The sequence below is a fragment of the Salmo salar genome, chromosome ssa24 (genome assembly GCF_905237065.1).
Source record: "Salmo salar chromosome ssa24, Ssal_v3.1, whole genome shotgun sequence".
Taxonomy (NCBI): Eukaryota; Metazoa; Chordata; class Actinopteri; order Salmoniformes; family Salmonidae; genus Salmo; species Salmo salar.
In genome coordinates, this window is record NC_059465.1 from 21,376,566 (window position 1) to 21,404,158 (window position 27,593).

General features: G+C 40.8%; 2 protein-coding genes across 5 annotated transcripts in view; both read left to right on the plus strand.

The window, feature by feature from the left end:
* Positions 1-12,896: 12,896 nt before the first annotated feature.
* LOC106585554 (transmembrane protein 230) lies at positions 12,897-15,032 on the plus strand. Its single transcript, XM_014171905.2, has 3 exons — positions 12,897-13,321; positions 13,604-13,726; positions 13,862-15,032. Exons 1-3 carry the CDS (start codon positions 13,226-13,228, stop codon positions 14,000-14,002), a joined length of 360 nt encoding a protein of 119 aa, XP_014027380.1. The 5' UTR covers positions 12,897-13,225; the 3' UTR covers positions 14,003-15,032.
* A 370-nt stretch (positions 15,033-15,402) lies between these two features.
* LOC106585552 (protein turtle homolog A) overlaps positions 15,403-27,593 on the plus strand; it is a 68,834-nt gene continuing 56,643 nt past the window's right edge. Inside the window, exon 1 of one of the 4 annotated variants that reach the window (XR_001323973.2) lies at positions 15,403-16,353. The gene's annotated coding sequence lies outside the window, so the exon portion shown is untranslated. The remainder of the gene's footprint in view (positions 16,354-27,593) is intronic. The other 3 variants (XM_014171898.2, XM_014171895.2, XM_014171896.2) reach the window with 3 other exon arrangements.

A 27,593-nucleotide genomic window follows, 5' to 3' on the forward strand; every position in this document is an offset into this window, starting at 1 on the left:
CAGATATCGTCCTAATTCTGCTCTGCATGCATTATTTGGTGTTTTACGTTGTACACTGAGGATATTTTTGCAGAATTCTGCATGCAGAGTCTCAATTTGGTGTTTGTCACATTTTGTGAATTATTGGTTGGTGAGTGGATCCCAGACCTCACAACCATAAAGGGCAATGTGTTCTATATCTGATTCAAGTATTTTTGCCAGATCCTAATTGGTATGTCAAATTTTATAGTCCTTTTGATGGCATAGAAGTCCCTTCTTGCCCTGTCTCTCAGCTCTTTCATAGCTTTCTGGAAGTTACCTGTGGCGCTGATGTTTAGGCCGAGGTATGTATAGTTGTTTGTGTGCTCTAGGACAATGGTGTCTAGATGGAATTAGTATTTGTGGTCCTGCCAACTGGACCTTTTTTGGAACACCATTATTTTTGTCTTACTGAGATTTACTGTCAGGGCCCAGGGCTGACAGAATCTGTGCAGAAGATCTAGGTTCCGCTGTAGGCCCTCCTTGGTTAGGGACAGAAGCACCAGATCATCAGCAAACAGTAGACATTTGACTTCAGATTCTAGTAGGATGAGGCCGGGTGCTGCATACTGTTTGAGTGCCCTCGCCAATTCGTTGATATATATGTTGAAGAGGGTGGGGCTTAAGCTGCATCCCTGTCTCACCCCACAGCCCTGTGGCAAGACATTTGTGTTTTTTTGCCAATTTTAACCGCACACTTTGTGTTCATGGATTTTATAATGTTGTATGTTTTCCCCCCAACACCACTTTCCATCAATTTCTATAGCAGACTCTCATGCCAAATTGAGTTGAAAACTTTTTTTAAATCAACAAAGCATGAGAAGACTTTCCCTTTGGTTTGGTTTGTTTGTTTGTCAATTGTGGTGTGCAGGGTGAATACGTGGTCTGTCGTACGGTAATTTGGTAAAAAGCCAATTTGACATTTGCTCATTACATTGTTTTTACTGAGGAACTGTACGAGTCTGCTGCTTATGATAATGCAGAGGATTTTCCCAAGGTTGCTGTTGACGCATATCCCACGGTAGTTATTGGGGTCAAATCTGTCTCCATTTTTGTGGATTGAGGTGATCAGTCCTTTGCTCCAAATATTGGGGAAGAGGCTAGAGCCAAGGATGATGTTAAAGAGTTTAAGTATAGCCAATCAGAATTTGTAGTCTGTATATTTAATAATTTAATAGAGGATACCATCAACACTCTCTCTCATTCTCATCCATTGTAAACTGTTCATAGCTTGTTTGTTTTCAAACTCATAAAGATTCAACACCAACCCAAGCCTTTAGGACGCTATCATAGCAAAGCTTTGGGAATCCTCTTTCTCCTGGCAGATGAGCAATGAACCGCCTCTCAGTACCTGCTGCTACTGCTTTGGGAAGATTCACTTTCCCCTCCTAACACTTACATAACCATGACAACTCCTAGTTGTTAATCACCACTCAAAATTACTAGCAATGGTAGTTATCTACAGTAAACATATTTCACAATGACAACATTTGGGTTGCACATTTGGGATCATCCAGAGTAAATCTGGTCTGACCCTTCCTTCCTGCACATCTGCCATTTAATTTCACTGATGTGATATTATCATGTGATATTATTGAATGATGGAATACGAACACATGTCAAAAAAAGAGAGATTTATTTGGTTAGAGATGAGAGATTTCTCTAAATGTTAGAACAATAGCGGACTATTACTAATACAGATTGTATCTCTTTCCCTCCCTTTCCACCACCTCTCTCTGTCTGTCTGTGTGTGCATCTTGTCAAGATCCATCTGTAAAAGACCTGTCAGAATGGCAATTATCAGTCTGAGCCTTTCAGACACCAGGGCAGACTGCTGAGTTTTGACAATTCTAAAATCAATTAAATTAGACAGGTAGAGCACGTTACACTTAAAATTTAGGGACATATCTTGTCTAAACATTCCTACAAATATTGCCATTTACGCTGACACTCACCTTAATGACTTCCCTTAGAGACCCAGCTAGAACATTTGGTTCATTGGAAGTTGTGGGTACAGATGTTTTTGGTTTCACAACGGTTGTGGGAATGAAGTCATACATTTCCTGACCAGTAAAACTGAAATTTTGCCTCTTCTGGGAATGTTTATTTTTAGGTTGCAGGGAGGTTCTGAGAATGTTTTACTCTGGTTCCTTGAACGTTTTCCTGTATTTTCTACTTGTTTTATTTAACCTTTATTTAACTAGGCAAGTCAGTTAAGAACAAATTCTTATTTACAATGACAGCCTTTATTAATTCTCTGAGAATGGAAATTATAGGTTATTTGGAGGTTTTTGAATAACTTCCTTAAATCTTTCCCTGACTGTTTCAATAAGATTTTTAATAACACTGCTAGCTTATTTTGGGTTAACTTTTTGAACTCCAAGCACAGATAGGACACCTGGAAATTAATTTCCTAGGCATTAAACACATTTATTTTAATTGTAACAGCCTCAGTATGATTCAAACCTACAACCTATATGTTTTCTATCAATGGAATTAGTCCACTGTGCCACCAGGATGGAGCTAGCATGCCATATTTTTTTAAAGCATACAAAGCTGTTCATTTTAGCCTATTCAAACAGACTCATTTCAAAGGAGACAAGAACTCATTAAGATCAGGTGTGGCTGATTAGTGGGCATGGGCAACACACCTGAACACACTTAACAAGATAGAACATAGAGAAGGGTGGGATTAAAAGCTCGTGATCTAAAGTTATGACTGAAAACACTATATATAATGTATACCGAATATATTTAAGTACTATCCATCCAGATGTAATGTAAATCAAATAAGTAGATTTTTGCTATGTAACTATTGTGTAAATAAGTACCATGTATGTCAAATGTGTGTAGAATGTGCATGTAACAACAACAACAAAGTTCTAAAAGCAAAGTTCTTTGTGTCTTCCAAAGATGGGGGTGGTGGATTGGCCAATAACATTTTTTATATACAGTAACAGTCAAAAGTTTTGACACACCTACTCATGAATTTTCCTTTATTTTTACTATTTTCTACATTGTAGAATGATAGTGAAGACATCAAAACTATGAAATAACACATATGTAGTAACCAAAAAAGTGTTAAACAAATCAAAATATATGTTATATTTAAGATTCTTCAAAGTAGCCACCCTTTGCCATGATGACAGTTTATAAAATATCCCTAACTTCAGATGAGACCACATAAAAATACTTAACTAATGATTAGTAAATGGTTTATGAGGACCTATTTTAAACATCTTATAAATGATCTTATGAATCATTATTTTGTACTTCAAAAGTTGTTTATGTGTGAATAACTAGATTATGAATAAATGATTTACTATTCTATTATAAATGCTTTATTACAAGGGGTTATTATATACAAAAATATATACAAAAGGATAGAAGATAGTGTTTTGTTAATGCTGTGAACGGCATGTATATGTTTTTAAATAGCTTTCTCAGAATGTTCTGTGAACATTACTAAAGTTTTCTTTTGGTTTTTATGGAAAGTTTTATTAACGTTCTCGGAACAATTTAAGAACATGACTTAGAACCATGAGGAAACGTTATGCTGATGTACTGAAATTCCCACAGAATAACATTATTTATTAACATTCTCTCAACTTTTTGAAAACATTCCCAATGTCAAACCAGTTGGAGAACATTCCTTGAACATTGCCAAAACGGAAACGTTCTGCGGAAACGTTCTGTTTAAGTAATGAAATACCAACAATTTTTGTTTTGTCAAGTTCCTTAAATGTGCTGAGAATGTTCCAAAGCCAAGCTACTATCCTGCACCATTCACATAAAGTTGTGGGAAGTTTGTGTGCAAAATAAACATATGACAACTACGCTCTCACCAAGCTCTAAAAAACATATGGCTGTTAGAACATTATGTGTTAGCTGGGGATGTTGTTATTTTAGATGAAATATATTGCAAGTTCCTTGATGACAACTACTCAAATTTCACATAGAGTTGAAGTCGGAAGTTTACATACACCTTAGCCAAACACATTTAAACTCAGTTTTTCACAATTCCTGACATTTGATCCTAGTAAAAATTCCCTGTTTTAGGTCAGTTAGGATCACCACTTTATTTTAAGAATGTGAAATGTCAGAATAATAGTAGAGAGAATGATTTATTTCAGCTTTTATTTCTTTCATCACATTCCCAGTGGGTCAAAAGTTTACATACACTCAATTAGTATTTGGTAGCATTGCCTTTAAATTGTTTAACTTGGGTCAAACGTTCTTCCACAAGCTTCCCACAATAAGTTGGGTACATTTTGGCCCATTCCTCCTGACAGAGCCTCCTGACATGTTTTTTCAGTTCTGCCCACAACTTTTCTATAGGATTGATATCAAGGCTTTGTGATGGCCACTCCAACACCTTGACTTTGTTGTCCTTAAGCCATTTTGCCACAACTTTGGAAGTATGCTTGGGGTCATTGTTCATTTGGAAGACCCATTTGTGACCAACCTTTAACTTCCTGACTGATGTCTTGAGATGTTGCTTCAATATATCCACATCATTTTCCTACCTCATGATGCCATCTATTTTGTGAAGTGCACCCGCACTCCTGCAGCACAGCACCCCCACAACATGATGCTGCCACCCCCGTGCTTCACGGTTGGGATGGTGTTCTTCGGCTTGCAAGCCTCCCCCTTTCTCCTCCAAACATAACGATGGTCATTATGGCCAAACAGTTCTATTTTTGTTTCATCAGACCAGAGGACATTTCTCCAAAAAGTACGATCTTCGTCACCATGTGCAGTTGCAAACCATAGTCTGGCTTTTTTATGGCGGTTTTGGAGCAGTGGCTTCTTCCTTGCTGAGCGGCCTTTCAGGTTATGCCAATATAGGACTCGTTTTACTGTGGATATACATACTTTTGTACCTGTTTCCTCCAGCATCTTCTCAAGGTCCTTTGCTGCTGTTCTGGGATTGATTTGCACTTTTCTCACCAAAGTACGTTCATCTCTAGGAGACAGAACGTGACTCCTCCCTGAGCGGTATGACGGCTGCGTGGTCGCATGGTGTTTATACTTGCGTACTATTGTTTTTACAGATGAACATGGTACCTTCAGGCATTTTGGAAATTGCTCCCAAGGATGAACCAGACTTGTGGAGGTCTACAATTTTTTTTCTGAGGTCTTGGCTGATTTCTTTTGATTTTCCCATGATGTTAAGCAAAGAGGCACTGAGTTTGAAGGTAGGCCTTGAAATATATCCACAGGTACACCTCCAATTGACTCAAATTATGTCAATTAGCCTAACAGAAGCTTCTAAAGCCATGACATCATTTTCTGGAATTTTCCAAGCTGTTTAAAGGCACAGTCAACTTAGTGTATGTTAACTTCTGACCCACTGGAAATGTGATACAGGGTGAAAGTGAAATAATCTGTCTGTAAACAATTGTTGGAAAAATTACTTGTGTCATGCACAAAGTAGATGTCCTAACTGATGTGCCAAAACTATAGTTTGTTAACAAGAAATTTGTGGAGTGGTTGAAAAACGAGTTTTAATGACTCCAACCTAAGTGTATGTAAACTTCCGACTTTAACTGTACGTATTTCAAACACAATTATTAATGGGTTGGAGCACACAACCATCTATGGATTTACTGACAAAAAATTATGCCATCCAGTTCCAATAGCAAGAGCCTTTTACAGTATGAGGAGATGACAGATTCATATAAAACCAAACAGAGACATTGTATGATCATGTACATCTGTCCTGCAGCCTCTTATAGATACCTGGGTCTTCACATGTATACAGGAAGGTGACAGTCTAGTCATCCCTTTGAACCGAGGAAGAAGCCTTATTGAAACTGATGAAGTTTGTTACCACACCAGCCAATCATCCACCCACACACAAAAACATTTCAGGTAGAAAAAAAAGACAGGCTTTGATGCATCAGTGGTTCAAGTGAATTCAAGGCTGACATGGGCAGACAGATGGAAGATGAGGAGGAAATTCTTGCATGTTGATTTTGAGAACCAACATTTTCATGTCAGATAATATTCAACAGGTTAGAAATACATGAAATACAATGATGTTTGTTTCTAACAAAACAGGCTGTTTTCCTAAAGAAGTTAAATCCGCCTCCCAAGTGGCACAACGGTCTAAGGCACTGCATTGCAGTGCTTGAAGCGTCACTACAGATCCGTGTTTGATCCCAGGCTGTGTCGCAGCTTGCCATGACCGAGAGACCCATGAGGCGGTGCACAATTGGCCCAGTGTCATCCGGGTTAGGGGAGGGTTTGACTGGCTTGGATGTCCTTGTCCCATCGTGCTCCAGCGACTCCTTGTGGCAGCCGGGCGCGTGCACAGCTGACTTTGGTCGCCAGCCGTACGGCAGTGTGTCAAGAAGCAGTGCGGCTTGGCGGGGTCGTGTTTCAGAGGACGCATGGTTCTCGACCTTCTCCTCTCCTGAGTCTGTAAGGGAGTTGCAGTGATGGGACAAGACTGTAACTACCAATTGGCTATCACTAAAAAGTACCAAAAGATATACAGATGGCAAAACAGTGTCTCAGTATCTCACTCTCTGTGAACCAATCACTTTCGGTAAGATCACCTTTTCTATCCCTTTAAGAGGAATTTAAAAATCATCATGTTCCATGTAGCCTATGTAATGACATCTATGGGGAAGGAAAGGGTCATTATTGTTGTCATACTGTTCTATACCCACCTAAACTTAGCATACGTGTCAGACACACAGAATGCCACATCGATTGTTGTCTGGGGCCCAGCAGTGAATGTAAAGTGACAGCAGACCGGCACAGGGCAATAGTATGACGCTGAAGTGGTCTAATGGTCAAGCCAGCGGTCAAGCCTCTCTCGGAATTGCTGTAATGAAGTCGGCTTTAATTTTTTTAGCTGATGGAACTCTGCCCCCAAACAGGACTCTAATGATGGCCCTGCTGCAGCTCCCTGACTGCTGTGCTATGTCACGCCCTGGGATACGGAGGGATGATACCACACACACACACACACACACACACACACACACACACACACACACACACACACACACACACACACACACACACACACACACACACACACACACACACACACACACACACACACACACACACACACACACACATCCCCAGGGCTATGTTCATCTGGTATTATGCTATAACTGACAGTTGGGGAATTATGCTCTAGTGGTTATCATCTAAAATGACAACACTCCATGTCTCCTTCGGACAAACTATTTTAGATGTTGACAAACTAACTCTTGAGCAATTTAGAGCTTGGTTTCACACATCTTTATCAAGTTTTATCATGTAACCATATTGATGTGTTTCAGTGTCTTTAGTGTCTCACTAAACACCAGGAGCAATATTTTTCCAATTGAAATTCCCTTGTTCAAATGTTCAAAGTAACATTTTCATCACATCCTTATCAATGAAGTATTCCCAAGGTTACGCTGAACTCTAGCCATATGTTGTGTTATCACAGAGTAATTAGCTAAGCATCTTCAAGATTCAAATACCTTTTCAGACAAGATATTAATGTATTTCATATAAAGCAACACTGATGAGTATAACAGCAGAGCTGGAACAGGTTTCCTCAGATATTGAAATAATATCTCCCCTGTTTTGCTAAAGCACATTTATCCGTAAGATTATTCATAATCTACTGAGCATTTACTCCATGAATGCTGTGCGTGACCCTGACAAAGTGCTCATATCACTGTTTCCCAGCTACCTTGCTGGAGGGCTGTATGGTGAGGTTGCTATCAGACACTCCTGCCTACAGGGGGCTCTCTATTTTGTCTATGCGATGGTCCAATTTTCCCAGGACCAGAGGGGAAATGTGAATAACCCAGCTAGCACATTTGGTTCCTTGGAAGTTGTGGGAATGTCTGTTTTTGCTTTCCCATTGGTTCGGGGAATGAAGCTATAAGTGTCCTGAGCAGTAAAATGTGAAGTTTTTTAAACGTTCTGAGAACGGAAGTGAACATTTTGCCTGTTCTGGGAACGTATATTTTTAGGTTGCAGGGAGGTTCTGAGAACATTTTACTACGATTTCCTGAAAGTTGTCCTGTGAGGTTTTATTAACATTCTGAGATGGGAAATTACAGGTTATTTTAAGGTAATTAAATAATGTTCTGAGAACATATTTCAATAAGACTTAATAACACTGCTAGCTTAGGTTAACTGTTTAAAACTCCAAGCACAGAGAGGACACATGGTAGGCTTTAATTATGCAAACATTTATTTTTTATTTTGGTACGTCATCAGTGAGATTTAAACCATGATCTTCTGTTGTCTATCCATGGAATTAGTCCACTGCGCCACCAGGATGGAGCTAGCATGATATTTTTTTTACTCATACAAAGCTGTTCATTTTAGTCTATTCAAACAGACCCCATTTCAAAGGAAACAAGCACTCATTAAGATCAGGTGTGGCCAATTAGTGGGTGCAGCCAACACACCTGAACACACTTAACAAGATAGAGGATAGACAGAGTTTTGGTGACACAGAACAGAATGTATATGTTTTTAATTAAAATTCGTACAACATTATTTAAACACTACTAATGATTTATTGTGGTTTTTATGGAAGGTTTTCTTAATGTTCTAAGAACATGAGGAAACCTTCAGAAAATGTTATGCTGAAATACTGAAATTCCCACAGAAGAACATTGTTTCTTAACGTTCTGAGAACAATTTGAGAACATTTTTTAAAATAGAACTATGAGGAAACCCATAGGAAACGTTATGCTGAAATACTGAAATTCCCACCTCACAATGTTATGTGCTAGCTGGGTATCCTGCACCATTCCCAGAACGTTGTGGGAAGGTTGTGTGCAAAATAACCATAGGACAACCACGCTCTCACCAAGCATTAAAAAACATATGATTCTCAGAACAGTATTTACTAGCTGGGAATAAAGCAATTTTCAGGGAAGGAAGACAATTACCCTCGATCAACTGCAACTACATTAATTATTAATCAGAGGGTAAAAGGTGTGCAGTACTGCTTTATGTGCCATCCAGGTCATTGCTGTGCGTGACCAGAGAGATGACAATCCATTGCAGGGAGAATCAGTCAGACAACCATAGTCACAACCAGATGAACCTTCATACACAATGTCATCACAGCTTTTGTACAAGTTACCTGGTGTGCTTCTGTTTCTAATCTCCCTGAACACACCACACTGTAGAGGGTAAAAATAACATTGATGTCATTCTGCTACCTGATAAGAATCATCAGATAACCTGAATAGACTGTCTGCCTCTGACCTTCTCTGCTTTCTCTTCTCAGACCGCGTATCCACTTTATTGACCTGTGCAGAGTCATCAGGCACAGCTCTTATTGCACGGACACTGGATGGATAATCAAATGGTTTGTAGTCTGTTAAACACTCTCTGAGACAGAGCCATGGTAAACACGAGCAACATCTTCTAAGAAGTGGATGGCCTTTAATTGTTTTTTTGACCCAATATCACCATTAATTGAAAAAGTCAACTTCTTGTATCACAATTCATGAATGTTCTAAAGGGCTATTGATCTAGGGCGATATGTCATTTTATAGACCACAGTGTTCTGGACAAGATTGACCCTGCAGAGTTTTGTTTATTCTGAGGCAATTTGATGAAAACAGACATACAGCATGGGAGTGGATGGTGCAAATGTAATGCACCTCAGTAAGTACGTACACTGAGTGGACAAAACATTAGGAACACCGGCTCTTTCCATGACATAGACTGACCAGGTGAAAGCTATGATCCCTTATTGATGTCACCTGTTAAAACCACTTCAATCAGTGTAGGTGAAGGGGAAGAGACAGGTTAAAGGATTTTTAAGCCTTGAGACATGAATTGTGTGTGTGCCATTCAGAGGGTGAACGGGGTATAGTAGTAGGTTTCCAGGCGCAATGGTTTGAGTGTGTCAAGAACTGCAATGCTGCTGGGTTATTCAGGCTCAACAGTTTCCTGTGTGTATCAAGAATGGTCCACCACCCAAAGGACATCCATCCAACTTGACACAACTGTGAAAAGAATTGGAGTCAACATGGACCAGCATCCCTGTGGAACGTTTACCACACATTGTAGAGTCCATGCCCCGGCGAATTGAGGCTGTTCTGAAGGCAAAAGAGGTTGCAACTCAATATTAGGAAGGTATTCCTAATGTTTGGTACACTCAATGTATGTCTATTAGGACACAGAGATGGAAACAAAGCAGTGAAACACTGTGAAGTATATAAAACAATAAAGACCTTTTTACATCAGCAGATGTCACAAAGTGCTTATACAGAAACCCAGCCTAAAACCCCAAACAGCAAGCAATGTAGATGTAGAAGCACGGCGGCTAGGACAAACTCCCTAGAAAGGCAGGAACCTAAGAAGAAACCTAGAGAGGAACCAGGCTCTGAGGGGTGACCAGTCCTCTTCTGGCTGTGCCGGTGGAGATAAGAATACATGGCAATCAAGGCTAGATTGTTCTTGAAGATGTTCAAATGTTCATAGATGACCAACAGGGACAAATAATAATCACAGTGGTTATAGAGGGTGCAACAGGTCAGCACCTCAGGAGTAAATGTCAGTTTGCCCTCCATAGCCGAGAATTCAGAGGTGAGAGAGAGAGAGAGAGAGAGAGAGAGAGAGAGAGAGAGAGAGAGAGAGAGAGAGAGAGAGAGAGAGAGAGAGAGAGAGAGAGAGAGAGAGTCTAAACAGCAGGTCCGGGATAAGGTAGCAGGTCTGGTGAACAGGTCAGGGTTCCATAGCCGCAGGCAGAACAGCAGAAACTGGATCAGGACCAAGTGGACTTGGGACGGAGACAGCCAGGAGTCGTTAGACTAGGTAGTCCTGATGGGATGGTCCTGAAGGCTATATTTATGCACAGAAATCTATATTTGAGTACAAGCCTCAAGGCAAAGGATGATATATGAGATAACCATATTAGATAATAATTTCAGATAACAATGATTGCCAATTCAATGTGATGTGCTGTCATCCCTGTGGCTCAGTTGGTAGAGCATGGTGTTTGCAATGGTGTTTGCAACGCCAGGGTTGTGGGTTCGATTCCCATGGGGGGGCAGTATGGGGGGAAAAAAATAAAATATGAATTGAAATGTATGCATTCACTACTGTAAGTCGCTCTGGATAAGAGCGTCTGCTAAATGACTAAAATGAAAATTTATGTCTAACATGGATTTTATACCATTTCGTGTTTAGTTACAAAGACTTCTGTGCAACTGTGTAGGGGTGGGAGGTGATCCCTGGATAGTTTTGATTGTTATTTCAACAGACCTTCTTAATCGTATTCGCACAAACAACAGGAAGTGACAGATGCAGTAGCTGGAGGTCTGGAAGCATATCAAGAGTCATGTTAGGTGAACTGTTGCAAAAGCCCTCCCAGTTACCATCTGTTGGTTTGGTTTCTTTTCATATGCTCACAAAAGACACGAGTCAAGACTACGCACTATGCTGTGAACATGCACAGTATAATCATGTACAATCTGACAACTACCTCAAGGTGTAGCCAGGGTATAAGTAGCATAGCTCTAGAAAACCCTTCTCTCTGTATGGTTTTCAGAAGTTAGCTTCGCCCATGGCTGGCTCTGTGTGAACTACAATTCAGACACTGTGTTTTAACATTTAGAAATGTCAATAATCATCACTTGCAAAATGTTTTTTGAAACATATGGCCTTTATCTTTCATATCAGAGAGAAATACATTTTCAAATAAACAAGATACACTTACTGTAGCAGATTTTCACAGAACCATACACGGTGTGTGCCTCCAGTTGACGAACTACACTTACTCCCCAGTTACGCTTACACACAGGTGTTCGGAGCACACTTCTGTCTTCTGTCAGTTTTCCGTAAACAAGCACTGTAACATGGAGATATGGCCATGTGGGAACACTAACCCTAACCCTATAAAAGGTGTGTGTAGTAATTTAACCTTTTCTTTTTATTATTATTTCTCGCTGATATGAAAAATACACTGAGTGTACCAAGAATTAGGAACACCTTCCTAGCATTGAGTTGCACCCCCTTTTGCTGTGGTGGACCATTCTTGATACACAGGAAACTGTTGATCACATCTGCATTGCTTGCTCTCTGGGGTTTTAGCCTCAGTTGTCAGTTTGACAACTGCAGTTGTAAAAAGGGCTCAATAAATACATCATTGATTGATTGAACGGAAAAACCAAGCAGTGTTGCAGTTCTTGACACAAACCAGGCCACCTGACACTTACTACCATACTTTCTTCAAAGACACTTAAATCTTTTGTCTTACCCTCTGAATGGCACACATACACAATCCATTGTCTCAAGGCTTAAAATTCCTTATTTAACCTATCTCCTCCCCTTCCTATTCTACACTGATTGAAGTGGCTTTAACAAGTGACATTAATACCAGATCATAGCTTTCACCTGGATTCACCTGTTCAGTCTGTCATAAGGTGTTCCTTATGTTTTGTACACTCAGTGTACGTTCCTTATGTTTCAAAAAGCATTCTGCAAGCGATGATTGTTTTGAGCAGGTGTCGGGGCTCTTAGCAAAAGTCCCCGGGAAGAAGATACCTTCATCAATAGGCGCTGAAGGTAGCTTCTATGAATGGGCTAAAGTAAACAATGCATGGGAAGAGGATGCAGAAAAAGCTACACTAAATCACTACAAAATCACAAAATACAGAATATAAGAGCGCTAACTATCTAACATCAGTGTCACTATTACAATATGTGGACTTACACGTGATAGATCTATTGATTTTATGAAAAGACAGATACTTTCATGACCGTCTCCTAGCCTACATGTTTTGTGGTCCACTTGAGCTGTACCAACTTGTTTTTCAGATGTGATACGGCATCGCCCCTTAGTGGTAGACTAGCCCACTTCCATTCCAGTTAAGGGACGTTCAGAGCATTGCGCAGGCGCTGTACAGACTAAACAAGGAAGAGGGCATGAGTGCGGACGTTTTTATTGCAACAAAATGTTATGTTTATGTTCTAACTCCTGATCTGAAAAGGCGGTATCCCTCTTTCTATTTTCATTTGGTTGCAACATAGGCTAATTATAGGGAGTCGAGAGGAGCTGACATACTGATTAACACGTTCGTTACAAGTTGACAACAGTGTATCTGAATAGGCAAGTGTCATCATTGTAGCATTTCTCAATATGAAATGATACAATGTACCGGCTGCCAATGTAACAGAACAATGCAACAGTTTTAGCAAGTAATTTAAAGTAAAGATGAACGCTCGCAGCAGTTTAAGACAAGGAATACTTAACACAAAGGCCAGGTACTCCAAATTAGCCAATGATGATGACGGCTACATTGACCTGCAGGTAAGGGCTTTAGTGTGCTAGAATGGGCCTGGTAGGGTTGGAATAGAATCTATATAGGCTTAGTTTTATTTGAAATGAACTGCCAAGGTAATTATGGGATTATGTAGCCTATAGACATAGTCCAATGTTGTTATTGCACCAAACAACCCTGTATATAGAATCATGTTTTCATATCAGTATTGAAAAAAAGCTTTTGGGATGGTTTGGTGATACAAAAATGTACCATTACATTTATTGAGCTTCTGTGGTATGTTGTTATGAAGTCATGTTTGACCCCCCCAGTTCCAAAAGAGCCCACCAAAGGTCCCATACAAAGCCATTGCACTGGCCACTGTCCTCTTCTTGATTGGCTCTCTTTTGATCACCATTGGAGCCCTCCTATTGGCAGGATACTTTGAAGTCACAGTGAGTATGAACTTTGAGTCCAGCTGTACATTCTTGTCATGTTTTACAACAGCACAACAAATAGATTTCACATAATTAGCTTTGACACATTCCAATGTGTTCCTTAGGTATATTTTTTTTGTTCATTTATTTCAGCATGCTGACCGGACTGTGCCTGTTCTCATCATTGGAATCCTGGTTTTCCTTCCTGGATTCTATCACCTGCGGATAGCTTACTATGCATCGAAGGGCTACCGTGGTTACTCCTACGATGATATCCCAGACTTTGATGACTGAGCCACTCCTAACTGAGGCAACTCCTTTGTTATTTTCATATAACACTGTTGAATACAGTAAACAGACTAGGATCAAGGGTAGTCCTAAAGCAGATGTCCTTTTGATGTTTATGTTCATCATGTAATGTCCGTTCACTTTTAGTTTTTGGACTGGATTACCACCATACTTCATTATGAATGACTACTATATTTAGATTGGTTTGTGTTATTGTTTCTAACAAAAAACATGCACATTTGTATTTATTTCATGACATTTTTTGCTTTTTTGCTACATATGCATACATTTTACATATACATTTTACATACATGGCACTTTTATATACAGCAATCACATAACAATAATACATAACCGAACATGAGCTATTTAATCCCACCTCTCAGCCACTCTCATCCCAGCTATCACTGTAGACCACCCTTGATTTTTAGTTGACTGATCAATTGGAAATGTGATTGTAGGAGGCATTTTTTTACCCACATGATTTGCAGTTTGAGGTATAGAGCAAATTTGGTTTATTTATTCCCATAGTTTTGGCCTCGTGTAGGTATACCCACACATATCTATAAAAGGGAAGGACATCATTTCTGATAAAATACATAGCTGTGCTGTAAGGGAGGCATGAGTTTAATGGTATTGTCCAACTGAAAGACCTGATCAGTGTAACCATAAATACATTTACTCTCACTCTGGTTGGTACCCCAACAGAACCATGAGTTTGAGATATTATGGCTGAACTTGAAAGTTGACTCTTTGTTTTTCTGTTGAAATTTCACTTATGCTTTGCTGGAGAGTTCCTGGTAGGAGTATTTTATGTGATTAATGCCAATCCTTTGATCTCCATATGGTGTGCTGCTAGGCCTGTGAGAGTCAAGAAGGAAAAATAGTCGCGCAACAATATAGTGTTTGGTGCAGTTTTCCACTGGCTGAGTTTGAAAGGCATTGTCACTTGCAATGAAGTCCGTAGTGTATCCATATATTGAATGTAAAGGCATTTATGGTTGAGCACCAGCTCCAATAAAGACTGTATCATGAACTACTCTCCACTTTTGTGTCAACTCACACCCCTCTGTGGTGTGCCAAAGTTTACTTTGTGGGTAAAAAAAATAATTATATATATATATATATATATTCTACAGACAACCATTGATGTTGTCTGAACAAAAAGTGTAATATCTGTGAGTGTGAGAGCTGTTATTATTGGATATTTTCTGGGTCAATGGTGCTACTGGTAGTGTAGCAAGTCTTCAGAAGTTTTTCCTAAATCAACTGAGTAGGGGGTTGCTACTTGGGCAGGTCTAGGATCAGTTTACCACAACCACTGCAGACCCCAAACAAAGCAAAGCTCACAGACATTACATGTAGTTCTTTGAGGGACAACACTGTTGCATTTGTTCAAAGGAAAACTATCCCACTCCCATATTGATTGGCAAATGTATGGTGAAGGAAATTTATTGTAACTTTTGTGACAAAGTAGCCTATTTTCTCCCAGTAATAACGGCTTTATTAATAATTTAATATACATGGAAAGACACATGGAGGAGAACAAAAGCTTAATGCAAGGACTTTTGGATAACATTTTGATCATTTAAAAAAATGTATAACTGGTGGATATGCAACATTACATTGCCTTTGTCTACGGACGTGTTCCGTTGCATAACATTTGTCTTTTGTAAGGGACCCCGACACGTCCTCTATGAGTTGGACTTTCCCACGAAAAGGCGCTTTTGTCTGAAGCGCTCAAACTGAGTGCATGTGGTAGGGAGGAGAAGAAAGATACGACGAAGGGACGAAACCGCGAGAAACGTAGTAGATGAATAGACGACTGTATTCTGTCTACACACTCCGTCATTGCAGTGGGGAATTTTTGAGCAACGTATAATTTAAATGCGCTTTATGGATTCGGATAGTATTTTTCTACTGCTCCTTTTTACAACACTTTGGGTAACTTTGGACAAAGCAACACGAAGAAGAGCAATATAAAATAATGCTCGGAAACTTTTGAAGGATTCTAAACCAATCTAGGTACTTCTTAGGTTTTTCTCTATCTTTATATGGGATTTAAAAGCTGAGAATTGAATGAGATAGTGCTACAGCTAAATCTACTAGGAGCTTTTCCTACAAGTTCCCTGGTTGTGTTTAACAACGATCATGTGGCGCGCGTGACACAGTCTGCCACGCTTTTATAAACTATGCGACCACCTGCCTTTTTCGAACACCTGCATTTTTAAGGCATCCTTTTAAAACTTTAGAGTAACTAATGAAAGCCCAAATACGTCAACCTGCATGCTGAAAAAAGCAAAGGACCTGATGGACTGATTTGATTCTGGTCAAGTCAGAGAAGTGCCTCAAGCAAGGTAAAGGTACTTTTAAATCGGGCGCAACCTACATGTGAATAACAGCCTCTGTGAGTTTCACACGGGGTCCACTTTTAATGCAAATGTAACTTACAATATACTATTATATTAAATGTTATTATTTCAAAAACACACAATTCCTCATTCTAGTTTTAGTCTAGACAAAAATTATGCCGTTGTAGGCTATACTTTTGTCTCGAATATTCAACCGACCATGGAAACAGTCTGACAAGCAGAATATCTCCTGTAGTGCATTGTGTTGACGTCTGTTCTTATTGATTATTTAGCTCGTGACATGTTTCTTTATCCACTGGAAATTACAGATGGATGATTTCTTAAGCGTGCGTTAGCATTTACTGTAAGTGAACGTTTAGAACCAGGCAGATTATTCATAGCCTTCAACAAATTAAGATTAATTAATGCATTACGTTAATGCATACAGAGAACAATGGTCAATCAATCACAGCAGAATGGTAATTTCTTATAGAGGTTGGGTCCTATCAGTCCACGTGACTGCACATCAGACAATAGAGGCACCTGTTTTTGCCTGATATGGAGACTATGACATAGACACCCATGTAAACAAACCATCTAGTTACTTAATTGAGCTCTAAAGTAACCATTTCAGAAATGTTTTTTTGATATTTGATTTCATTCTTATTCTTTACTTATGTATTGGATGCAAATATAAGCCTGACTGCTACACATGATCTTTTTCTTTATGTTTGAAAACTGATAAATCAGAACAGCATCTGCTACTATTGCAACTGGGGGTCCCATCCCCCAACGTGGATGAAGGCAAAAAAACAACAAAATATGATGTATAATTTCTTACTTCATACTCTGAATGAGTCACCAGTTCAGTCCACACATGGTTATTGAGACTGGTTTCATTCTGAAAGACCATGCATTGTGTCTTTCATTTCTTCTGCTTGACATGGGTATGAGTTTGATACTGGAGATCCTCACTTGGAGCACTGTTGGCACAGTGGTGCTTCATCATGACACAAGGGCATCATTGATGCTAAAAAGTTTAGTTCTCTAACATGGCACTTATGATTTAGTAAAAGTTTCCATTATAACAGAGTGATGAGGGATTGTTATTGCTAATTTTGTAGATTTAAATATTCAGGGATTTGACCTTTGTGACTGAAGTACAACTGTAACGCTCAGTTCATCCATGGGCCTTAGTGATTTACCAGACTGTGTGGTTCAATGTTCTGCATACTTGTTTAGAGAAGGTCTAACTTTCTACACTGTTTTAAAAATGTTGGGTAATGACTTATTTAGCATTGAGGTGTACTAAAGTATATATAATTGACGTTTTTGTTTCTTGCATGGATTTGATACAAAACCGCTTATAGTTTTATTGGGAAAACCTAAAGGAGATTAAAGAGAGGGAGCAAAGAAAGACATTTTCTGCTGAATATGGCATCAATAGCACCATAGTATAGACATATCTATTTCAATCTGCAGTGTTGTTGGCAACTCTGAATATGTTCCTCAGTCTTAGACGGTAAGAGTTGACCTGGTTAGGTACAAATGAACCTCCAGAATCAAATGGGTTCTTTAGCCCTAGCAGACTGACAGTCTTTGATCCAGCTGACAGATGCACTATACCAAACCGCTCCCCTTCCATCCATCACCTGTGAGAGAGCCATCATACATAAAATCCATAATCTATCAATACTGTTGTGTCTACTCCTCAGTAAAGTGTTGTAACCATGTCAGCAAATACTGTACCCTAACCCTCTAGAACATTCTGTTTACAGGAATGCTTGCCATTTTGATCGCATTATAAATAACATGGACGGTTTATCCCATTCAAATGTGTCACGCACTTGCAGTAGAGCTAAGGGAGCAGACAACGAACAGGGCCAAGCCGGATGACATACCAGCAGGTAGGCTGCAGCACAGTTTGAAGAGCCCTACATTAAGAGGTGAAAAGGTGGAAATGTATAGGGAAATAATCCCCCCCAGGCCAGGCCAGTAGTAAGCCCACTGAAAGCAGACCTGAAAAAATAAGGTGAAGTTCAGATCAAAAGGATTTCCATTGAGATCACAGCTTTGCAGCTAGAATCACACCCAGACAATATTGTGCATTTGTACCTCATACTCATGAAAAATCTACCTGACACTATGCATCTGTTTTACTCTCTACTTCCACTCATCTGGCAATACATAACCCTAACCCTAAGGAAATCCTATCGGCATAGCAGCCAAGGCCCATCAGTGATGGTGGTGACAGAGATGGAACTGATAAGCAGCTATATTACTTTCTTAGTAATCCTGGGTAATCCTGCTTGGGCCATGGCCTCAGAACAGGCCAGCTGGGTTTGAGGGGGTAACTTGACAAACTGAGGACCATATCTCAGGTGCAAAGAAAGAACACACCTACTAGTAAATCATAAACAAAGGAAACAATTCATCCACTCCACATCCCACGAGACTAATTCTTAAAAGCAAAAGGTTTAGGCCAACAATCTAAACTTTACTGACCCAATGAGGGAGTACTGAGACCAAACTCTTATTTCAAGATGTAACGGAAAAAGAGACATTGGAGGAAGCATTTCCTACTTCTTAAAAGGTCTGAAGGTTCCACCATTTCCACTCTGATATCAAGTTCGAGTTGAAGTTATTAAACACAACCAGGGAAGTTGTAGGAAAAGCTCCTAGTAGATTTAGCTGTAGTACTAACGCATTGTGTGGAGTGTGTAGACTTTTATTTTGCGCTTCTTCGTGTTGCTGTGTCCAAAGTTACCCAAAGTGCTGTAAAAAGGAACAGTAGAAAAATACTCTCCAAATCCATAAAGCGCATTTAAGTTATACATTGCTCAAAATACCCCAAAATGATGTGTACCCCTCAGTTCCCCACTGCAATGATGGAGTGTGTAGACAGAGTATAGTCATCTATTCATCTACTACGTTCCTCGCGGTTTCGTCCTTTTGTCGTATCTTTCTCCTCCCTACCACATGCACTCAGTTTGAGCGCTCCAGACAAAAGTGCCTTTTCGTGGGAAAGTCCAACTTATAGAGGACGTGTCGGGGTCCCTGACAAAAGACAAATGTTGTGCAACAGAACACGTCCGCTGTTCAAGTTGAAGTTTTATTGTCACATGCACAAGTACAGTGAAATGCTTAATTTAGAATGTGCTATTTTGCCTCTCCAGAAGTGTGTTTCTTATCAAGTCTATAAAACCCTCAGTGGAGAAGTGGATCAGCCTGGCATCAGTTGAGACCCATTAGGTCTATATGTTGTGTACCGACATCCTCCTTTAATTTGACCAGCCCTTTAGAGTGGTTTATCCCACCCTATGACCTCTGGTGGCCAGGCAAAGCCTAATTCAGGCCAAACCATGGGGACATAAAGCTGCTTACAGACACTGAACTGAGGTGAACAGAAAGTGTCTCAAGGCATAGATAGCTGACTGCTGCACCTGAGCTAGAATACTTCACACAAATGACCACGTCGGCTTTGTTAGAAGGTGAGAGACAAAATCAAGGTTCTACCCCAATGTCTTGGTTGAGCCAAAGAAAGCTAAAATAACACTAAAGAACAGGCTAGCAGGGCCAAATAAGAAATGCACCAAGTGTTTGTGCAAGCATATCCAGGACAGTGTGCTGCTGACAGATGCCCTTTAACTTTGAATTCTAATTTGATTACACTATTAAGGTTGGGAGCAGCAGTACTGGATTAGACTAGGTGTTCACAAGGGTGCAGTCTTAGGTAATTTGTCTCATTGAAGACCAGTAAGAGATGCAAATAGTCTTAACAAGGTTACAAATCCTTACACTGTCATTACAAAGTAAAATGTAAGTGTGTATTAGTCTACTGCATTGATTGCCAGACTTATGGGAGCAAAAGCCCAGACTATATTAGTGTCTATGGTTGTGTATCAATTGTGTATCAGCTTACTCAGTTTGGCAGAAAGGCCCAGATCACCCTCAATGGCTTCTTACACATTGTTATGTCATTTCTGTGTTCCCCTCAGATACCCCCAGGTTCCCCTCTCCTCAGTTCCCCAGATCCCTGGTTCATCTGCTCCCTGTATTGGCAGAGCTGCAATTGTCTGCTGTTCAGGACTGTGTAAAATGGGCTTAGCTTCCACTCATTCCCAACCCTCTAAACTAAAGCCAGTTTTTAGTGATAGGACCTTAAGTTACTGTTGGGCAATATGGACATAATTCAAAAGTAGACATCTAATCTGATAATTCATAATCATTTACTAGGTGTATTTGTATGAAACCAGCTACTCAAAAAACTAAAAGAAAAACTCTTGTTGAGCAGGTCCCATAATTGCAATGATGTCTGAATATATGCTTTCAGAAAGAACACTGAATCCTCTGTTAGTTACAAATAGAGAGATAATCATTGTAAATGCACCCAATTTTATTTTCCATTGTGAGAGGAAAGGCACTTTGACAGTATGGAAGATGGTGTACTGTGCATCAGCAGATGACTAGCACTGTCATTTTACATACATACTATCAGTGACCTACAGTATGTAACCCCTCATTACTACATACAATGTAGGCAGCGTCTTGAGCTAAACTTGTATGCCTCATTTGTTTGCATTTAAAGGACTTTGTGCCTTGTTCTGTTGCCATGGGAAACAGGTTGTACCTGAAGCCACAGAATAGTGGTGGGGGCTGTCCTATGTCTCTCCTGTCTACACTTGTAGACTTTGACCCCTACAAGCTCTCTCTGCAGGGTCTGTAGTCTGGACACTCCCCTGTCAACGGCTCTCTCACAAGACATGTCAAATGTTGTCAATAAGCAACATTAAATTCAGTAGGCCTAAAAAGTCGGTATTATGAAACAACAACTTGTTTTAAATAGGCTATGTCTAAATACAGTTACAGGCACAATAATTGCTCCCTGTGGGTGTATAATACAGACAAGGCATCTTAGACTATGGAGGGTTTTACACACATCCAAACTTTTCACAGGAGCTGGATAAAGCTCCAATATATGTCCACTCACAGTTATACTGCTCTCAAATGTAATGTTTTATAAACATCATGGGACTGTCTCACAGATCATATTTGCACTTTTCCGGAAATAGCAGACTAAATTGCATTGCATTTGAGCCATGTACTGTACATTCTCACCATAAACCCATGGACAGTACATTTTTATAATATATATATATTTTTTTATCAAGTTAAACGAAAAATAATCAATCAAACAATATTGCTAAATATGATCGGGTCAGAAACATGATATCATGAATTGCTTCTCTCATTCTATGGCACTGTGTGCAGACTGCACACGTACTGTAGGCCTAAATGTCTTTTTGCATAACATGTGCACATCTATACAAAACACTAGGCTCCTGTCAATTGTAGTGCTGTGACGATATCAATATCGTAATATTCTTTCCATGGCAAAAATGTAAACATGAAGTAGACCCACACTCTTTGGTCCTTTAAAAACCTGCTATATATAGATGGGTTCGCTGACAATGTCACAAAAACGATGCGCGTGCTTCAAGAGGCAGAAGGCCGTGTGTTGTGATTCTGGACGGTCAGATAGCTAGCAATGATGACTACCATGTGGGAAATCGTAAGTGGCTCATTTCAGCAAGTTTGATCTTGTTCTTGATACCATGTCTTGAGTTGAGGTGTTTTGACTAACGTCATGTCTTTGCTAATATGGCTCAAATTCACTGTAACGGTGTAACAATGTATTTTAGAGACAACAAGTGCTCATTGTGCAAATTTATTTATGTTATCAATAAACATCGTAGACTAAATATAGTTTACATGTTGTCAACAATCTAAGCCGAGCCTGTCTGTTTTGCACCATTGTTGTACACACGTCAGTTTTGTTGCTAATCAACCAACCCGTCTATAGCATGGAAAATAAATAAATGTGACTCTGGATGACAACATAATGATGTTTGTTTCCAACAAGACAGGCTGTTTTTCTAAAGAAGTTAAATCTGCCCCCCAAGTGGCGCACCGGTCTAAGGCACTGCATCGCAGTGGGGTTCTCGGGTTCGATCCCGGCCTGTGTTGCAGCCGGCCGCGACCGATAGACCCATGAAGCGGCGCACAATTGGCCGAGCATCGTCTGGGTTAGGGGAGGGTTTGGCCGGCTGGGATGTCCTTGTTCCATTGCGCTCTAGCGACTCCTGGGGCAGGCCGGGTGCATGCACACTGACACGGTTGCCAGTTGGACAGTGTTTACTCCAACACAGCAGTGCGGCTTGGCAGGGTCGTGTTTTGGAAGACACATGGTTCTCGACCTTCACCTCTCCCGAGTCCGTACGGGAGTTACAGCGATGACACAAGACTGTAACTACCAATTGGATAACACGAAATTTAAAAAATATATATATAATAATGTGAACAGAAAAAAAATTACAAAATAAGTTAAATCCACGTTGTATTTTTGTTTCCTTGCCACGATACTAACGACTATCGTGATACTGGTATCATCCTGGCCCTAGTCAATTGTATCTATTCCTATGTGCGAGGAAGATTCTCAAAAACATCAGACATTGATACGGCATAATAGGAAGACTGAATAGTTTGTAGTGTGTCTTTGGTAATCGGACGAGGGGCGCTCTTTGAAAATGAGGATGGATAGCCTACTTCAAGGTTAGGCAGCTAGATTCAGCCGCAGGCCAATTTTTGTCCAAGTGGATGGACGGGGGGGGCGAAACATGATTTAAATGATTTGTACACTGCCAATTGACCACAACTAATCCCAAAAAGAGATTATATTTGAAAATTACAATCATTTCATAAGTTGATTACATTGAGACACAATCACCTATGTCTCTTTTTTTATTTGTGAGAATACCTTTTAGCTGAATTCCTGGTGATTTTACAGTATGTTTTGACCAAAAAACGAAAATCCTAAAGACTTTACTCGGCCCAAAAAAATCACTTTAGGGACAGTTTTGGCCCGCGGGCCACCTTTTGCCAACCCCTTGCCGACTTGAACAAGCGAAATTCAGATATGTGAATTGTGAGGGAAAAAACCTCAAAGCAGTCTCAGTAGACCATTTAAAACCCCTTTATTCATAGGGTACTTTTGGCTAATGGTCAGGATAAAAAGACACACCTATGCGATGCTGCTAAACCAGCCTTGATTAAGGGGAGGGTAGGCTATGCTTAGTTTTTAATCAAATTAAACAAAATGGGGGGAAACCTATATATTGTTTATGTTTCTAAAAACAAGATTCACCGGCACAAAAGGCACATCTCTCTTTCCATGGAAACTGTGGGCCATGGCTAGATAGGTCAAGGACACACCTCAAATATTGCCACTCCTCCCATCTCAGCACAGGTAAATTGCCGAACCTGGAGTTAGGGCTGGAGAATACTAGTGCGGCAGTTTTTACGTGATGAAATGGCAAACTAACGTGCGACACTAGAACACCAAATGTGTCACGTGAGTTGAGTTGGCATAGTATGCTGTTGTTAGCTTTCCAAAAATAGCCTCCTTATATTAGTGTAATTAACTTACACTAGTGATAAGCTGGTATTAGTGGCTCTGAATAAAGTGTGTGGGAGAATACAGTGTGTATGTGGGGATGGGGTGGTCATTCCATTATTTTCTAAGAAAGGGAAGGGGATAACTTAAATTGTAGATGATTTTAAGATGTAGGTTGCAACCTTAACACATCACTGGCCAGACAGTGCAGCACAGATTCAGTTTTCCCAGCTTTATTGACCCATTTTATTGTCAGGCTCTAAACATTTTTCTTTCTAGGAAATTGATTATTGAGCAGTCTGGTTACAGTAATATCTGGTTCTTATTCAGTGGGTCGGAGCAATACTGCACAATGTCAGAGATATAAATTAAATTCATGGCACACACATATCCAAGATGGCGTAGCAGTCAGACGTCTTTGTCTTGTCTCGTCGCATGTATATATCTTTTTATATCTTTTTCTTCGCATTCTTTTTAATATTTTTCCTAAACCTCAACTTCAAAATACTCTCCTGCAACTCGCCTCACCCAATGTGGTGTGGATCTGTTTTTTTTCTAAAGTATTTCTATTTACCTCCGAACTGGATTACCTCAACTGAAGCTAACTAGCTACCAGCTATCAGCTATCAGTCGGCTAACCTTTAGCTCGGAAAGCTCTCGCCAGTTCATACAACGCGTTTCAAACCAGAGCATACCGGACCTATTTTTCTCTCCATATCCCCAGATTCCTACTGCAAACTCTGAACCCTTTCATCTGGATCATGGCAGCTAGCTAACCACAACCCGGGTTGACTACTCCTGACTAACGTTCCCATCCCGGAGCAAGCACCAACTAGCCTGGGGCTAGCCCATGCTAGACCCATCTCCCAGCTAGGGCTCCTGGGCTACTCCTGAAGCCCACTCCTCGGCTACAATATCCAGACCCCTTCTACTGACTTTACGGGGCATGGAACCCCGCCGATCCTTCACGACTGGAATACCGGCATAATCTGCCCGAGGATCCCAACAGGCCCCTCAGGCACGACGTCCCCTGAAGGCCCATTCTGCTAACTGCGGCCTGCTAGCTATCTATAGCATATTGGACTGTTAGCTGATCCACCGGCCAGTTTCTTGGACCACTATACCCATTTTGCCAATTGGACTTGGACACCTCTGCTACTTGGAACCCTACTAATTCCACGACTGGTCTATCGATGTCACTGCACGAGGAGGCAAAAAAAAAAGAAGAGACTTTTCCCCCATCACGACGTCCCTCTAAGGCCCTTATGCTAGCTTGCTAGCACCGGCCTGCTAACTGTCTGATTCGCCGTGTCCCAAGCCAGCCCAACCACTCACTGGACCCATACGATCACTTGGCTACGCATGCTTCTCCCTAATATCAATATGCCTTGTCCATTACTGTCCTGGTTAGTGATTACTGTCTTATTTCACGGTAGTGCCTATAGCCCTGCTCAATATGCCCTAACCAACCTAGTTGTTCCACCTCCCACATATGCGATGACATCTCCTGGTTTAAACGTCTCTAGAGACTATATCTCTCTCTTCATTACTCAATGCCTAGGTTTACCTTCAATGTACTCTCTTCCTACCATACCTTTGTCTGTACATTATGCCTTGAATCTATGCTATCGTGCCCAGAAACCTGCTCCCTTTACTCTCTGTTCCCGAACGTGCTAGACGGCCAGTTCTTATAGCCTTTAGCCATACCCTTACCCTACTTCTCCTCTGTTCCTTTGGTGATGTAGAGGTTAATCCAGGACCTGCAGTGCCTAGCTCCACTCCTACTCCCCAGGTGCTCTCATTTGTTGACTTCTGTAACCGTAAAAGCCTTGGTTTCATGCATGTTAACATTAGAAGCCTACTCCCTAAATTTGTTTTATTCACTGCTTTAGCACATTCTGCCAACCAGGATGTCTTAGCCGTGTCTGAATCCTGGCTTAGGAAAACCACCTAAAACCCTGAAACTTCCATCCCTAACTATAACATTTTCCGCCAAGATAGAACTGCCAAAGGGGGCGGTGTTGCAATCTACTGCAGAGATAGCCTGCAGAGTTCTATCTTACTATCCAGGTCTGTACCAAAACAATTCGAGCTTCTACTTCTAAAAATTCACCTTTCCAGAAACAAGTCTCACCGTTGCCGCTTGCTATAGACCACCCTCTGCCCCCAGCTGTGCCCTGGACACCATATGTGAATTGATTGCTCCCCATCTATCTTCAGAGCTCGTGCTGCTAGGTGACCTAAACTGGGACATGCTTAACACCCCGGCCATCCTACAATCTGACGACACAAACGCGTGCTCTACAAATCACATACAACTTGTAAAGTATTTTTCACTGTGTTTTGTATCTTTATGAAGTTTGGAGGCTGAATGAGAGAAAAGGCCATTTCATTATGTAATAACAGAAGTGTTGGTACTGGATGCTCCCTGTATAGTACCTCGGATCATTGAAGCAAAATGAAAGGGCGACACATTGTTCAGGTTTTTCCAGGATGACACTGGATAGGCCTGATCACCGACAACGACGAGACAGCCTATAGGGAGGAGGTCAGAGACCTGGCCAGGTGGTGCCAGAATAACAACCTATCCCTCAACGTAACCAAGACTAAGGAGATGATTGTGGACTACAGGAAAAGGAGCACCGAGCACGCCCCATTCTCATCGACGGGGCTGTAGTGGAGCAGGTTGAGAGCTTCAAATTCCTTGGTGTCGACATCAACAACAAATTAGAATGGTCCAAACACACCAAGACAGTCGTGAAGAGGGCACGAGAAAGCATATTCCTCCTCAGGAAACTAAAAAGATTTGGCATGGGTTCTGAGATCCTCAAAAGGTTCTACAGCTGCAACATCGAGAGCATTCTGACCGGTTGCATCACTGCCTGGTACGGCAATTGCTTGGCCTCCGACCGCAAGGCACTTCAGAGGGTAATGCGTACGGCCCAGTACATCACTGGGGCAAAGCTGCCTGCCATCCAGGACCTCTACACCAGGCGGTGTCAGAGGAAGGCCCTGAAAATTGTCAAAGACCCCAGCCACCCCAGTCATATACTGTTTTCTCTACTACTGCATGGCAAGTGGTACCGGAGTGCCAAGTTTAGGCTTCTCAACAGTTTTTACCCCCAAGCCATAAGACTCCTGAACAGGTAACCAAATGGTTACCCGGACTATTTGCATTGTGTGCCCTCCCTCTGCCCCCCCCCCCCCTCCCACACTACTCTCTGTTTATCTTATATGCATAGTCACTTTAACTATACATTCATGTACCTCAATTGGCCTGACCAACCAGTGCTCCCGCACATTGGCTAGCCGGGCAGTCTGCATTGTGTCCCACCACCCGCCAACACGTCTTTTTACGCTACTGCAACTCTCTGTTCATCATATATGCATAGTCACTTTAACCATACCCACATGTACATACTACCTCAATAAGCCTGACTAACCGGTGTATGTATATAGCCTTGCGACTCTTATTTTCAAATGTCTTTTAACTGTTGTTTTATTTCTTTACTTACCTACACACACACACACACACACACACACACACACACACACACACACACACACACACACATGCCTTTTTTTCGCACTATTGGTTACAGCCTGTAAGTAAGCATTTCACTGTAAGGTCTACACCTGTTGTATTCGGCGCACGTGACAAATAAACTTTGATTTGATTTGAATCTAAGCTTGATGCCCTCAATCTCACACAAATGATCAAAGAACCTACCAGGTACAAATCCGTAAACACGGGCACCCTCATAGATATCATCCTAACTAACTCGCCCTCCAA